Here is a 17,030-nt window from a genome sequence, read left to right on the forward strand (position 1 = left end):
CCTCCGGCCCAACCTCTCAGCCGCCCCAGGCGTACCTCCGCTCACGCAGAGGTGCGTCTACAATTATGCATGGTGTCGGTGCATGGGCACGTCCAGAGTACATATTACCGTACCAATGGTAGTCTGTGGACTGTGGGGGCTACTCTGGCGCTGTCTCTGTGCCCAAAGTTGCTTTGCCGTGCATACAAACACGGAGGGACAAAGAGACAGTAGGGCACTTTATCACAGAATATGAGAGAGAGAATAAACGTTTATTTAAATCAACAGGGGGGATTGTGCTGAAGCTTGAAGGAGGCGTCCGCAGTCCAGGATGCCTTGAGCGCGGGCAGCATCGACAGCCCTTTGAGCCAGCCGAAGCTGGTCGTCCAGGCTGGTGCTCGCCAAGGCGCTCTCCCAAAGCTCGACAGTGGAAAGTTGCAGGTTGGGAGGAATCAGTGGAGATTGGTCACATCCTCCGACCATATGGCGTAGCGTTCCGGGTTCTCCGCAAAATCGGCAAAGCGGGCAGTTCTGTCGGTCGAAAAGGTGAAGCCGGATAGGATGGGGGATGTGCCTTACTACAAGCGAAAATTTGTCCATAAATACGTGTGTCACGACACCTACCATTGAACATTCTTGCCGATTCCTTCGAAAAAGAAATTGACCCCGAAATTTTCTTGAAGAAAAGCTACCGCTTTTAGTGGTTATTGCAGCTGAACTCCAGGAGACAACGGACATCCTCACGGCTCATTTAAGATTAGGCTGAACTGAAGTTGATTTCATATATTTAGGCTTGATGATTTCCGCCGACGTCAAACGCCTGAATTGCGAAATTATCCGCCCTACAAGACGTAGCTACAGGTAACGGAAGTGTTTGTAAAAAACATAAATAAAACATTTACGCTTCTTTATGAGACAGTACCGCCACCATTAGGTCTTAAATGTAAACACCAAACATAAGTAAATACCCTCCGGTAATCGAGATTCAACCGCTTTGGGGAATCGGGGAACCCTTGTACATGAATTAAGTGACGGTTATGCACATAGTCAATCAGCCTACACATTGCACATTGGGAACCAGCCTACCAGTCATGACAGAAATCCGGACAGATGCTCCACCTCGTTCGCCGCATCAGAAGTCTGTCGGGGCCTGCTGGACGATTGCCCGTCTCCTAGCGCGCTCCGTACTAGAGCCACGGCTTGTGTATCAGGCACAGTTCCAGCACATGACGCAAGCGGACTGGGCTCGGCTTAAGGCCCCGCCCTGCGCACCATGCGCACCATGCGCCATGCGCACCATGAGGGCCGCCATGCGCACCATTACTGGCCTCCCTCGCTTAACACCAATTCTACCGCTGCAAGCCGAAACCCAGCTAAATCCGCTGGATGAAATCATTCGTCAGCGTCGTTCCGCTCCCCTGCTAAAGCGTGGATATGTACCGGAGGCAGCAGCTCTCGCTCCATATATGGGCCAGATTCCTGACACGATGCCAGCCTTTTCTGCGGCTAGACCGCCCTGGCTCTACCATCAGGGGACGGACAACAAGCCTCTGGCAAGGTTACATGGCCGAACCTCTGACCTTCATCAACCTCCGGATGCAGTCCTCCTTCATGTACGTCACTGGGAGCCTGCGACGCGGCCACGACTCATGCAAGCTTTCGTGGACGCCGGGACACACGATTCCCTCGTAACCACAGCCTTGGGTTGTCCCTCTCACCAATCTTAAACCACAGCTGCGACTACGAGACCCTCCGACCTCTACCAAGCCTGTTGGCAGAACTTACTGCTATTCGGGATGGTCTCCAAGCACTTGCATCGCAGTAACTACCGGCATGAAACTGGAAATTTACAAGGACTCAATGACAGCGATACGTGATCTACGTCGCGTTGCGCGTAGCACCAGCATGTCGGCACGTATTCACGCGATCCTGGGCACATACCCATGCCCTGTGCGTGTTTTGTGGGTTCGCCGGGACATGCTTCCTGCCCACATAGCGGCGGATCGCGCCTGTCGCCGTATAGACCTTCCGCGGCGCCGCTACCACTTCTTCCAGTGTTCCACCCTAGAAGAACTGCTGGTGGAAAAGGAGAGCCTCCGCCGCGCCACGCGTGCTTTACTTCCACCGCGTGGAACTGACCTCCCCAGTGGGCTCGCTCGCTGGGAGGAGGTCCTGCTGCGGAGGCTTCGAGTTGGGGTGGCCTTATCCCCAGCAGTGACCCACGCTTGGCCTGCCCGCTATCACGCACCGTTTGCGGACACCTGTCCCTTTTGTAGGGTCCCTGCGTCCGAAGCCGACACGAGCCATCTTCTATGGACCTGTCCTGCCCTTCAAACCTCTTGCCTGCAACACCTCCGGGGCACAAGGCTCCATCCTGGGAGACCCCCTGATCTACAGCGGTGGATATGGGGCCCTCAGTACCGGTCTCTGCTCACGTTTCTGCGTGAAACAAATGTGATGTTGTACCTATAACTGCTATGCCGTAAGGCAAACTCTCGCAAAAAAAAAGCTGTCGAGAGTTTGTAAGCCGGTGGAGTGCATGACCAAATGCAGGCTGCGTGGTACAAGCATGACCTCTTCTAAAGCGAAGCTGTATATGCCCCGATTGTGTCGTACATCACAACACCAAAACGCACTGCAGGAAAGCCAACTTTACGCAACAGGGTTCCACAAATGGCGCATGATGATGATGATGATGATAGAGAAACGCGAAGCGCCTAAAAAAAAACGCTTCCCGTGGTTGGAATTGAACCTGGGTCCCTCGCGTTATGAAGTCGACGTCTATCCGATAGCGTGATTCCTACACGGTCGGTGCAATTTTGATTTTGGACTTTGGCTGGGGTTGCATGGGAGAAAGCTTCTCGTTTTAAACATCTCCGTCTTCAGAAACATGGCTTGATTTTTTGCATGACCGAGTACAAGAACTACGGAGGGACCCTCACCGTCCGCGCTTGGCGCTCACTGTTCAATGATGTGCCCCCACCTCGTTGAGACATTACATACCGGTGCCCCAGCAGCAGTTTACGGCTGCAACATTCCACCAGGCAAGCCGCTATGAGCTCAAACCATGGTTTCCGGTGCACGCCCCACAAATCGTATATGGTAATCATCAACTTGGCCGCCGTATTCCCCCCTGCGTTCCGTTCTACCGCTAACTCTGCCTGACAGAACAGGGCAGGAGAAGCAGCACCTTGTATCGTCTGTGCGGTCATGTGACTAACACGTATCGTCACCATTAGTCATACGTGTTGTCGTCGTCGTTCGCTTCCGTTGTTTCGCACGTAATGCAGAGCACGCACGGACCCTGGTGAAATTGTTTGAAGCGAGCTGTGTCTGTCACGGTTCCACGAAGAACCTCTTGACGGGATTACTCTCTGTGTCGGGGACGCTAGCGTTGTCGAAGTCAATGCTGTAGTCGCTGACCTCGCAGTGATCCGCGGGAGCGCTGTTTTCGAGGTCGCGTTTGCTGAAATCATTCTTGAGCAACAGAGCCGTTCTGGGAAGTTCTCGGCTTCCGTCGAGTATGGAGCGAGGAACTGGGCGCGGGATGTTTGTTGACACTGTGGACTTTTCTATCGATTGTCTCGTCGATTTCAATCAATCAATCAATCAATCAATCAATCAATCAATCAATCAATCAATCAATCAATCAATCAATCAATCAATCAATCAATCAATCAATCAATCAATAAATCAATCAATCAAAGAAGTTTATTTTTCGTTATATATAAAGCGAAAAAAAGGTGGTCGGAGGAAAAGATGCACTTTCCTTGGTTTCGGCGAAAAAATTGTCCCAGTTGTCGTCATCATATCTTGTGAACCCCCGAGGAAGGAGCCCAACAGGCTTTGAACCGTCGGAACGCTCTTTTTAAAGTTTTGGCTGCTTTAAGTAATCGAAAGCTTCTGCCACTTAACCAGGCAGATTTCTGCCAAAAATGGTTGTCGTTGAATGCCGCGAAGCGCATTTTATTGGCAGGTGTTCTTGGTTTAGTTCCGCGCGTTAGTTTCAATCGCTAATGTTTACCAAATTGCAAAAATGGTCGGATACTGACGGTCCGGCATGGAGTAAAGATAAAACAGTGACACTATTTTTGGTCATAAAAACAAAGTTTTTGTACATCTTGTTATTAAAATTGGTTGTAAACAAATAATTCAATAGAAATGACCAGGGAAGGGAAAAGATGAGGCGCGGAGGGCTGGGAGGGAAAATCTGACCTTGTAACCGAAGAGCGTGAAGGGAAGGGAGAGGTGGCGGGAGATCCCAGGGGAAGGTAGACGGAAAGAATGTGCTTCAATTTCTAAACAGGAAGATGGAGGGGGAAAGCAGATCTTAAAGGGTGGGGGAAGTTATTCAGTGCATTAGCGCAAATTTCTCCCACAATGGAAGAATGCTAATAGCATCCCCATGACAGCAATCAGAGATGCGTTCTACCTGATTTGTTTTTGCATAATTATATCGCCTATTTTCGACGCATTTTTATGCCAAGATGCAGTGGTTTTAATCTGTATTCGGGCAGACCAAACCAACGTGCACGTTGAACTAAATAAACTCTGTCACCCTTGGGTGAGTATGTATGTTTCCTCTCAGATGCCCCCAAGGTTTCATTTGAGCTAAACAAGGTTGACATACGTGAACTGAGCCAGCGGTGCTTGTAGTTGGTAAAGTCGTTCTCGTACGTATCTATTTTCTATATAAACCGTTATCGAGGAAGGTAGCAGTAATCTTGTTTCTATTCGGATTTCTATTGAATCGCATTCAGTCATTCATTTGTGACTGTTTTGGCATCAGCAAAAACTTTCCTTGAATTTTTTTTGGAACTTGGAGTTGTTAACTGTGTTTTGTTTCTCGCCTCCTGTGCTTTTTTTTTGTACTCTATCGCTTGCAAAAGTGTCTTGTATTATTGGTCCCAATTTCTTTAAGGCGGCGCTATTATAATCACAGTTGCTGCGCCCTGATATGGGTATTTTATTAAATTCTATTTTAATGTTCGGTTCCCTTAAGCGGTACCGAACTCAAGGCTTCAAAAGGTTACTCCCCCTACTACCCCCTTCCCAAAGAGAAAAGAACGAACACAAGAAAGCCGACGCCAAAAAATTGACTCCGAAATCCTGCTGGGATTGGCAAAGATAACTGGGACGAAGAACAAATTTACTGACATCGAGTGCCCTTGCGAAGTACGTATTGACACCACAATAAGTCCCTCATACAAAACAAAACCGTTGAAGTTAATCTCAACGAATTCGTTTCCGAAAAAATCCTCTAAGCCTGCATGCTGCAAAAGTGTGCAAGACCTGTGCTACACGGCCGTTTCAAAGGCCTTCCGAAGGCTTTCAAACCAATTGTCTATCGAGCGCCCCACGGCACAAGGTGCTCCACTGCATGCAAGGTGCTCTTTGAATTGAGAATTCAGCTGACAAGTAAAAGTTGCCGTGTTGCACTGGCAGTGGCCCCGTAGCTTTATACTACAGAGAACCGTGCTGGGTGTTGTATGCAGTAGTAGTAGTAGTAGTAGTAGTAGTAGTAGTAGTAGTAGTAGTAGTAGTAGTAGTAGTAGTAGTAGTAGTAGTAGAAGTAGTAGTATGTATTGTTGGATGAGGCGGACTTAGCCTTGCATAACTGCCGGCAATTGATCTGCCCAATCACCCACCGCGGTGGCTCAGTGGCTAAGGCGTTGCGCTCCTGAGCACGAGGTCGCGGGCTCGATTCCCAGCCGTGGTGGCCGCTTTTCTGATGGAGGCGAAAAGCAAAAACGCCCATGTGTACGAGATTTCGGCGCACCTTAAAGATCCCCAGGTGGTCAAAATTAATCCGAAGCCCTCCACTACGGTGTGCCTCATCGCCTGCGTTGCGTTGGCGCGCTAAACCCTACAATCAATCAATCACTGATCCGCCTAATCGACCCCGATACGATATCAGGGACACGCAAAGTCACCACACCTCACTTAGTCCTGTTGTAGCAGAGAGGCACATGTCACCACGCATCACTTAGTCCTGTGCACTGCAAGAATCCCAGCAGGAGACGAGACACCTCTCTTCACACATTCTAGTGGTCTCTATGTCCCCCGTTGTAGCATGGGGCATTCCTAGCTTCTGAAGATCACGTAAAAAGTTCCGCTCAAGGTTGGTTACTCTTATCATCATTAAGCTGTCCGCAGCAGTGTTCTCGAGAAGCGGCCCTCCATTGAGAGGGGAGCGCGGCGGGAAACCGGGGACATTATTCTCACGTTTGCGTGCGACCAGGCACAGCGTAATGCAGAATGCCAATGAAGGCGAAATTGGAGCGCTACGGAACCTTTTGTCGAGTGAGACCAGGTTGCGTCGCGTAACCCTTTACACTCAGTTTTACGCATTAACTAAACGCCGTCATTCATCCGTAAGCGGCAGATAAAGCCAAGAGGAGAGCGCGAGAAGGTATTGTACAAGCATTATAACTACCTCTCGCCACCCTTCTTTCTTGATCTTCTGCACGTTGTACTTGCTACCTTATTTTGATGCGAGAGAAATTAGTGGTCCATTGAGCGGAAAATTTACCATCTCTTCATTAAAAAAGTAGAGAGAAGCGCGAAAGCTATAGGTGCGCCCAATAGATCACCGAACCTTAAAAGATACAGGTCGTAAACGAAAAACGAACCCATGCGACGATTCTTCGCCCATCAAGTAAACGCATTTGCGAACGATCTAAATGCATACCGATACATGGCTTATCGGACAAAGGTATACTATTGTACTCCTCCTTCCTTATCGATGCGTGTTTTATCTTATCTATAAGCTTCCCTTTTTCGCAATTTTCGAGTAACCGCTTTGACACAATGGCATCCCGGTTTCACATGCGTGCTGTGTGTCAAGAAATCTTATCAGAGCTTTTCGGTCAACCAACCGGTCTATATGCAAATTCATTAGTTTTTTTTTTGTCGGGACGCAATCGCTCCCACTAAGAAAGCTTTCGCTTTTAATGCTGGCATTGACATATGTAGTGGCTCCAAAATGTTCATTGGCCGCGACGCGTTCCATAGCGCGTGCTCCGAAAATACAACACAAAGAAAATCAGGCATACCCAGAGGCACGTGGCAAGGAGGAGAACGTTTCTAGTGAAACCGCTTTGATTTTGCACGCTGCGCCGACATTCGCACTCCGACCATTTCTCCAGCCCTCGCCCAGCGGCGCAGTAGTCATCACCGTACGAGGGCGCCTTGCGCAGCGCAGAGCACCTAAGGTGTTTAATTTGACACTCAGCGGTGGTCACTTTTTCGCATTCACAACTCGCAACAAGTAATTAGATGTCCTGTTTTCTTTTCTTTTTTTTTTCGGAATATTTTTGAGCACGCTCGACATGCTTCACGTAGGGCGCCATACATATCCCCCACCTATTTTTCAGACACTCCATTTAGGTGAACGCATGTGTACTGCATTGTGACCTCTTGATATTATTTGTATATAGATGCATAAAAAGTTACACATTACATTCTATTGTTGTAAGCAAGCTTGTACTTATTTTGTCTGCTATGTTCGGAGTAGCCAGCTTCAGTTTTGTTTAGAGTTAACCTCCTCTCTCTCTCTCTCTCTCTCTCTCTCTCTCTCTCTCTCTCTCTCTCTCTCTCTCTCTCTCCTCTCTCTCTCTCTCTCTCTCTCTCTCTCTCTCTCTCTCTCTCTCTCTCTCTCTCTCTCTCTCATACACCGCGTTCGTACGCAACAAAATTTCTCAATCTGTTGTCGAGGGAAGGACTACAGAGCGGTGAGCCTTCGCGTATTGTTCCTCGGACCAGTTCCTAGCTGTGCCTTCAGTTGGTTTGTGGCGATGTGACGGCCAGCACACTCGTACTAAACCAACGTAAAAAAGAAATAACCATGTACTATGCAGTATTTCCAAACTTCAGCTTAAAATGTACCCGTGCAACATTCGCCGATTCAACCGCTGGCAAATACCGAAGAACCGAAAAATTACGGTGAACAAATCCTGCGTTATCAGTTGCCATTTCATTCGAACAATGCACCATGTATACAAAAGAGGTAGTATATCATCCGTTTTATGTATATGTGAATTTTATGATGTACCATGACTGCTAATCAACCATGTGTTACATGTATGTATATTTTATACATTGAACGTCTGCTCTGGTTGCATCTGCTCTGTATAAGGGCCGTGGTGAACGTCTGCTCTGGTTGCATCTGCTCTGTATAAGGGGCGTGGACCCTGTCAAGCCCTTCTGAGGCTTTTTGTTCACGGTCCTCAGCACTTTGTGTTGGAATAAACTGATTTGATTTGATTTGATTTGATTTGCTCGGCGCAGGCGCAGAGGAGCGTCCGTCCGAAGAGGAAGAGCTGCAGGAAACGACCAGCGTCGAGTCCGGCGGTGAGGCTGCGCGACCCGAGGCCGGCTTCCGCTGTCCCGTCTGCGGTGCTCGCTTCAGCGACAGGGCAAGGTGAGTATTAGCCATGTGCGCACCCCGCTAAGCCCCCAGCACCCCGAAAAGTTGAAGACCACGTGACGGGCCGTCCCTCAGAAGCCAGGTGAGGTGTCACCCGGGTCCAGGTGAAGGGCCATTGGACTGAAGGTCTCATTCTGCTACAACCTACCACTCTACTATAGTGCTGCTACAACGTCTTTTTATCCCCAGTACCCTCCCCCCAGTGGAAGTAGCAGGCCCAAGATCACTTTCTCCGGCCGACCTCTTTTCTTTTTCTTGATTTGATTGTAGGGTTTAACGCGCCGACGCAACGCAGGCGATGAGGCGCGCCGTATTGGAGGGCTCCGGATTAATTTTGACCACCTGGCGATCTTTAACGTGCGCGAAATCTCGTACACACGGGCGTTTTTTTTGCTTTTCTCCTCCAACAGAAAAGCGACCGTCGCGGCCAGGAATCGAACCCGCGACCTCGTGCTCAGCAGCGCAACGCCTTAGCCACTGAGCCACCGCGGCGGGTTCTTCTCTTTTTCAATAAACATTTTCTCTCTCTCTCTCTCTCTCTCTCTCTCTCTCTCTCTCTCTCTCTCTCTCTCTCTCTCTCTCTCTCTCTCTCTCTCTCTCTCTCTCTCTCTCTCTCTCTCTCTCTCTCTCTCTCTCTCTCTCTCTCTCTCTCTCATCAAAGTGCTACGGATAGGCCCGTGAAGCGACACCTGACATGCGTCGCCTCATTTCTGGGCGCGGGGGTCTCAAGTCGATCTGCGACAAGCAACGGCCCGCGTCTTTAAGGACCTACGAACACTGGAGACGGCCGCGAAGTGACGCCAAAGAGACAGTTAGCTCACTGCAGTCAAATCTTGATATAACGAATCACGCTGGACAGCCGGAAATTGTTCGTTATTTTGAAATATCGTCCTAATGAAAAACTGGCGTTTATAAACCAGTGCTCAAACCTGGACATGAAAATGACGCACGTTGTCAGTAGGCGCGTGAGCAGACAGGCAAACTCTCGAATAAAAATGTTGCGCTCACTACAAAGCTAGTTTATCTGAAGAAATCAGTTATTTCCACCTCGCGCGCGCAGCACGCACGACCAATTAAGAATGCCTCTACATATTCCACGTTCGAGGACACGGGTTCAAATCCCGGCCGCGGCGGCCGCTTTTCTCATGGAAGCGAAAAGCGAAATGCCCGTGTCTTCGAGATTTCGACGCACGTTAAACATCACCAGGTAGTCAAAATTAATCTTGACCCCTACACTCCGGTGAGCCTCATCGCCTGTGAAGCGTCGGCGCGTTCAACCCCACAATCATCATCATAATCATCACCATCAGCAGCAACAACGCGTATTCCACCTTGCACAATACCTCATGAGATACGTCATTGCAGCGAGCAATGAAAGGGCGGAATTCGTTCATGTGCACTAAACCATGAATGTTCGACACGATCTCATGTTCTTCTGTGCTGGGTGAAGCACAGTCGTCTTCCTTCACGCCGTCATCGTCACTGAAGATGATGACTGGCCTGGCTTCTTCTTTGCTTTGTCGCTAGCTGCATTCATCGTTATTGGCGGTGAGATCTTTGAGTGGCGCCCCCTGGCTCTGACGTCGGCTTAGGGATTCGCGCCGCTGTCGTCTGCTACACTCCGCTTGTGAGGGGCAACAGTGCCTGGGCTAGAAATCGCCCGCTTCTTTGCTGTAGTGCGTTAAAAAGCGTATTTCTAGCGACTCAGTTATTTTGCAAGCTTCTGACGCATCTGAATAATTTGAAGCTGTATCCCCCACAAGTTTACAATACACGAAGAGCTAGAGAACAACTTCCTTCAGAGTATCTGTCAGAAGATCGTGTGTAACTCGTCCTTTCTTGCTTATTCGCGAGGATCAGCGATCAGAGCTTCTCGATAAGTATTCAAAATGCGTAGGCTTCCCTGCAATATTTTTGAGATGCTCCTATGAAGACTCAACAGTCTAATACTACGTACCAAGCAGCGGCCTCTACACGCTCATCGCACAGCAGGAAATAAAGCGGCTTTCTTGTGTTTCTTTCGTTGTTGTCTTGTATCGGATTAATGTTTCTTGCTTTTTTTTCTGCCCAACGCATTAATTTTCCTGCGCCGTCAATAACTTCTTATTAGGAGGTTTCGGGATGTTTGGGAGCCTCACGAAGGTCGTGTGGATATTTCCTTCATTTTGCATGGCATACATTCCCTTCTTCACAAATTGGCTTTCATTACGGCTGCGTGCAAGAAGGTGCATATCCGCAGCGTGCTTTGTTTTTCACATGCAAATACAATGAGAAGGTTTGTGCTACGCCACCGCGATCGCGCTCTAAACAACGTGGTCCACAGTACTCGAAGGCGGCTTTTGTGCTCCGAATTTCTATGTTCGTTATCATAACGAACTGACTCTCAACTCGAACAATGATGACATGATTACGGTGTTGAAGGCATGGTATACTCGCTAAGTAACGTAATAAATAGTATACCTGCATATATTACAAGACTCGAAGCCGAAGAAAAATTCCAAGTAGCTCTTTATTGCTTTTCAACCCTTCCAGGCGCGAAGAACAAATCCTATTCTATTCGGGATGGCGTTCTATGATTTGAAGAAAATTACTTTTACTCTCTTGTCCTGGACTGAGGACCCGGCCCACTAACCAGATCGATTTAATTGTTAAACAAAGTTTTCCTCTCCTCCCCTTACTCTTGCTCCTCCTCTTGAGTGCAGTTTTCCTATAACGCATATCCCAATATCGGGAAGATACCGCTGTGCAAAATGTTCCGAAATATCCCTCCAGGTCTTAACAAACATATATGTGTTACTATAAATTTAACGAAGACGTGACTCGTTTTGCTCAATAAACCTCCATACTGGTTAGATGCCTGGTTAGAATCAGCACGCGCGTATATACACACTGGGTTATTTGGAACTCAACCTACAGTTTTTGCAGTCTATAGTGCATGTCGGCAAACTTTCATGCCTTGACAACGTAAAGTGATGTGACAAAACGCTTTCGAGCGTTCGGCAAGGTTGTAAAAACTGTTTTACCTTACATATGATTACCGGGAATCGTGATGCCGTCTGCCAAAGCCGACAGCCCTAAGACCTAGAATTTGTTTTGGTCTTGCATTTTCGCTGTTGTCGGTTATTAGCAGCTGACTGTTTCTTTTGTTCGAATGCTTACATGAGAAGCTGACGCCTAGCTCCGACTCTTAGCGCTCCGCACAGGACCGGCTTCGCAAGAAATGGGGTGGCGCCGGCAATGTTTCTTCCGTAGCGGTATCCAAAACTATACTTTAATTGACACCATGAGCTAGTGTATGCGATTTTAAGCCTAATATTATGATAAAAAGTTACTCACACGCCAATTCTGGTGCGGACAAGCATCAGACGTTGACCGAGCGCAAAGAAACAGCAGGGAGAGCGATCCTGAGTGAAGCAGACGACAAATGCGAGAATCCCTAAGCTGACGTCACGGAGGCGCGCTTCGCAGCGCCGCCTGTGTTCGCGCTCACCGCCAATATCTAGCAGAAACTTCGCAGCAATGTCGCCCACAACAAAGAAGTACCTACCCGCACACGTGGTTAGCGTGAAGAACGACCGACCGACCGGCCAACGACGCCCAACACAACGAGAGATAAGAGAGGGTAACGCGGCCAGGCCTGCAAGTCCACTGCACATTAAACCACAGCTTTGTGGTGGCGCTAGCTGTTGGCACTCGACATGGTGATGATGATGATAGCTACTGCATTCAGGGAATGAACAGAGAAACGGCGGTTTCGGTTTCACGCGAAAGTTGCGATGCTGTTACTTTTAGTTTAATTCGTAACACTGATGTTCCTCGATTTTAATGGGGTAAAGAAATTACTTGCGTTGTTCTGAAATATGTGCTATATGGAAATTCGTAGTTCTGAAATATTTTTACATTGAAAATATGGGCAATCTGGCGGGGATTCTTCAAATATTCTTAAATGTGAGAAATGTATTTATGTGGGGTTCGTAGTAACGAGAATTGGTTGTATGCAGATTCGCCTGCTTGGCCTGCATAGTGAGCTGCACTTGACCCCTTCCAACCTTCTCTTCCTGACTGCAGGCCTCGCGCCATCTCATTCAATAAATTATTATGCTACTAGTGCTGACCCTTGTGCCCTTCTCTTCCTCCGCCTCCGTCCGTAGCAGCGTGCGCGAGTAACTGCATTGGCAACAACTCCGCTCTTTACTTCTTTCTTCAATACTTGCCTGTCTTGGTGTATGCATGATGGTTTGTATAACAGATATTTCAAACAGCGTTGCAGCGTCTCTTCTAACGAGAGGCGATATGTTCAGGGGTTTCTGAAAACGCTTTGAATCTAAAGAAAAAAAAAACTACAATCGTGAAGATAGTGTCTGTAAGGGATCAATCATCAACTAGCCAAATGTATACATTACATACCGGTAATGTTTACGCCCGGTGTACTTATTCACCATGCTGTGATGTGGCTAGACATGGAATCAATTAGGACATTGTTGTATTATGGCACGTTGTATTTTTCCGATTTGTAATACAAGATACGTGTTCGCTTCTTCAGTTTATGTCAAATTCTTTTCAAATGATTCTATGTAAAATTCCCCTTTACTCCTGGAATTATTTTTCGTCTCACAACATAGAAAAAAAAGAACAACTGTAGCAATTACCCACTTTACCGTGTCACATCGTGAAATCCTCAAGATTTTCTGCTGAGATTTAAGTTTCTGTTGGGGTTACGTGGGGGCATCTGCACCCTCTTCAAATAAAAGCTTCCTCAAAATTTTTAGGAGAAACAAGGTGTCGTCCGCTCTCCGTGTAACACGTCAAAACCTACATTTCGTTTTATGCAGTAGCTCGTAGGCCTCTCAACTCCCATTCACGCCAGACATGCATAAAAAAGGGACACTAAAACATGATTAAGGAAGCCATGCCATGCCAGAGACAAAATGATGAACTTTACCGAGCAAAAATGCAATTTGTGAATCGCTCTTTGGGAATAGTTGTGTATTGTGTGTATTGTCTGTATTGTTCTGTTTCGACGCCCGCTCTATGTAATCCCTATCACAGGCCCTGAGGGGTCTCAAATAAATTATTAAATAACAAATAAATAAATAAAAGCTAGTATTAATATCTCGCGCGCTAACCTTACCTGAGCCGTGTCTAACGATACTGCCAAAATATTCGCACAGACTGTCTATGAAAAGAGTCAGTGATGACCGACTCACCGAGTTTTCTTTTCTATTCATGTTTGTTCTTGCTTTCACATTTTATTTTCGCATTTTTGCTATTTTTGGTTTTGCTCGTTGTTGTGACGTTTAATCTAGCCTCAAATCTTCTGTTTCCGTGTTGTTTTATCCTTAGACGGATCGTTATTTTTTATTTGCTTTCGCAAAAAAATAATCCTAGGAGTTTTAAACAGACGAACGCTTGCACTTCGATCGTGTAGTTATGTTTTGTCCAAATATGGCCAAAGTTTCCTTTGGTTTGACAAAATCGACAGGTACGAGACGTGGTCTTTAGTCGCTTGGAAAAGTCTTGCCGTTATATACTTCCGTCTTCACGCGGCTTGTTATGACAGACATACTTTTGCAACGGGCGGTAAAAGTGGCTTCAAAGTAAAGGGGCGAGACCGAAAAGGTGACACCAAAAAAATCGACGCAAAAAGCTGTACGGGGTTCGCCAAAATATGCGTCGCTATAAAATCCCCGCTAACCTTGGCCATTACGGAACAAAGGCTTCTACAAGTGACTCAATGGCGCCTGCCTTAAACTCCGCCGTAAACAAACGGAAGAGAAACGAGTGGGGCCGCAACAAAGACCTCTGAAGGAAGCGCCCCTTATATAGGCTGTTACGTTGAGGACTCTTGTGGCAGCCCCCCATACCTCCGTATTCTTGTAGTTCCCCGTAATTCTGCGACAATCTTCTTTCGTTCGACTTTCGTGAATTCTAGTAAAGAATGCCCTTTCCTTAAACACCGTTCACAAAAACTTATGAATGACACCTATGACAGGATTACTGCTAAAGAGGAAGAACAATGCATTTGGAAACAGTTTGGGCTCCATAAACTACTGAATAGAATGCCCATACAAGGGGAATTTCCGACGATGGCCTTCCGTGCTACCTTACAGGTGTTTAAGGCTGGCACTAAATGTACGGGACATGTCGGGGCGCGTGGCAAGATGTCAGTGACCGTAAGGATTGTTACTGCGTGCATAACGCTTCGTTAACAGCAAATTAACTCTACCGCGAAAGATTGTGCCTAGACTGGCATTATCTTGAAGGCTCGCCGGAAACTGCCCCATGTCCATGTTGGGGCTTACGAGTAACATGGAGACTCTAACTGTGAGGCAATCTGTCATTGAGGCTCTAATAATGTTCTGGCGGATTTAAATTTATGATCTTGTATTTCTGTCTGTTCTTTCTTTACATAGCTCTAAAGTTTCAGATTTCGCTAAAAAAGCGCCGTATAATTTTTGCGCATGATAAATGCCTGACAAAGGATCATGCAGAACAAAATGAAAAATTGCCAGAGCGCAGAACTCAGCCGTGGATGTACTGGCTTTCGCATTCTGGTAAAGACCACCGACAAACTTATGACGAGTATCACTGGATTTCCTTGATATATGTAGGCCCTTCTGACGTGGAAGAAGCAAGAGTATTATGCAATCTTAACTGGGAATTAACAGAGTTAGTCGCGAAGGCAGTTCAATATAGCCATAAAGTACACCTTAAAGTAAAGCCGTCATGTGGACGATACAAAGCTTTCATACAAGCTCTCTTGGTTAATTCGAATTAACCAAGTTGTAATAACGAGTTCTTACTTTATTTATTTATTTATTTATTTATTTATGTATTTATTTATTTATTTATTTATTTATTTATGTTTCTTTTAGAACTCTATGTGTTCTTTATCAGTTAAAGGGCTGAAGTAACTGTCTTCTTGAAGAAGAAAAAAAATCAGGTGAGCAAACAGTTTTAACATCTACGAAAACCGATCCCGAGCAGTGTACACATAAAAGGCAGTGCGGTAATGCAGGCAGAGCTGCAATCTGAGCGCAGCGGATTGACTAGCGGCGGTAGGAAAGACGTGCAGCTTCTGAAAACCTTGACGCCGAGGTGGAGCATGCAAGGTGTATGCATATGCACCCCCCTCTTTCTCTTTGCGCGTGGATCAACGCCGTGACGTGCGGAGAAACGGCTTCGGGGGCTGGTAGACCGGACAGGGCTCGGTGGCGGAGAAAGCTGCCCTGACAAGACAAAGCCTATAATTTCGACAGCGGGCATCGCAGGAGGTGATTGACGGGGTTTTTATACTCGGCCGAGGGATAAGCAACGGCTGAGAGCGAATTCCGACGAAGCAAACTGCGGTACATTCCGGTCTACGCAGTCGTGGGTTGGTCACGCGTGCTTTTGATGCCCGAATATTTCCGAAATTCGGGACTCGGCGGCGAAAATTGAGCAAGCCCCGCCCGGAATACTTATCTTGTAGTTCGAATTCAGATTTCATCCACGTTTATCGCCACCGAAATCGACTCAAGGGAAGGTAGGAAGGAGGTTAGCCATAACGGTATTTGCGCCGCTTTCATTAGTCCCTGGTTTCTTCCCCATAGGCGGTATTGAGGCGAGGCCGGATGGAGCAGCTTCCTAAATGAACGGCATCGCAAAAGTAGATCTCAACGTTACTTGAAAACTGTTTAGTTGAGCTAGCGGCATTTATAACGAACATTTGTCTCCATTCGCTCAAAAATTCAGAAAAGTGTAAACATAACGCCAAATGTTTTAACGGAGATTCCACCTGCCATACAGCAGGAGCACCAGATTGGGCCGAAAAATCGCACCTGTTGCTTTTGTCTTGTTTTTTCACACCCGTTGGCGTTAGTACGTCTCATAGATGGCGTTGCGCCAAAAACCGTACATCTCACTAAATGTTGTCGTATAGCTCAAGGTGCACAACTGGACGAGCTACGAAAATCGCGTGATATTCCAAACGCTCATATAATTTTTGTCAATGTTTTTTTTCCAAAGCACTCTTGTCGTCTTTTACTTGTAGGTTCACGGAGGTCGTGATGCTGCAGCACGTTGGTGCAGCACGTTGCTGCAGCAATTATTGCTGCAGCACGTGGTTGAAGGAAATAAGTATGGGAAGCTTACCTGCTTTTCACGCCTTCATGCCGGAATTTCAACTACATCGTGCGAATAACTGCGGCTTGCGATTCAGCAACGATTTCGGCAATATCTACACTCATTAAGACAAGTCCGAGTGAGTGAGTGAGTGAGTGAGTGAGTGAGTGAGTGAGTGAGTGAGTGAGTGAGTGAGTGAGTGAGTGAGTGAGTGAGTGAGTGAGTGAGTGAGTGAGTGAGTGAGTGAGTGGGTGGGTGAGTGAGTGAGTGAGTGAGTGGGTGGGTGGGTAAGTGGGTGGGTGGGTGGGTGGGTGAGTGGGTGAGTGAGTGGGTGAGTGGGTGAGTGAGTGGGTGAGTGGGTGAGTGAGTGAGTGGGTGAGTGGGTGAGTGAGTGAGTTAATTAGTTAGGTAGTTAGTTTAGTTAGTTTAGTTTGTTGGTTGGTTAGTGGGCTAGTAGGCTGGTTGGGTGGTTGGTGGGTTGGTTAGTTTGTTGGTTGGTTGGTTAGTTAGCTGGTTAGTT

General features: G+C 47.2%; 1 protein-coding gene across 4 annotated transcripts in view; it reads left to right on the top strand.

Moving 5' to 3' along the window:
• The window catches only part of LOC144144499 (uncharacterized), a 320,680-nt gene that overhangs the window by 247,175 nt on the left and 56,475 nt on the right, over positions 1-17,030 (top strand). For all 4 annotated transcript variants that reach the window (XM_077675968.1, XM_077675971.1, XM_077675972.1 and 1 more), the window contains one exon: positions 8,269-8,401. In XM_077675968.1, coding sequence (XP_077532094.1) covers positions 8,269-8,401 — 133 coding nt within the window. The remainder of the gene's footprint in view (positions 1-8,268; positions 8,402-17,030) is intronic.

Source organism: Haemaphysalis longicornis, unplaced genomic scaffold, assembly GCF_048455015.1.
Source record: "Haemaphysalis longicornis isolate Haplotype H1 unplaced genomic scaffold, Haemaphysalis longicornis Haplotype H1 scaffold_7, whole genome shotgun sequence".
NCBI lineage: Eukaryota > Metazoa > Arthropoda > Arachnida > Ixodida > Ixodidae > Haemaphysalis > Haemaphysalis longicornis.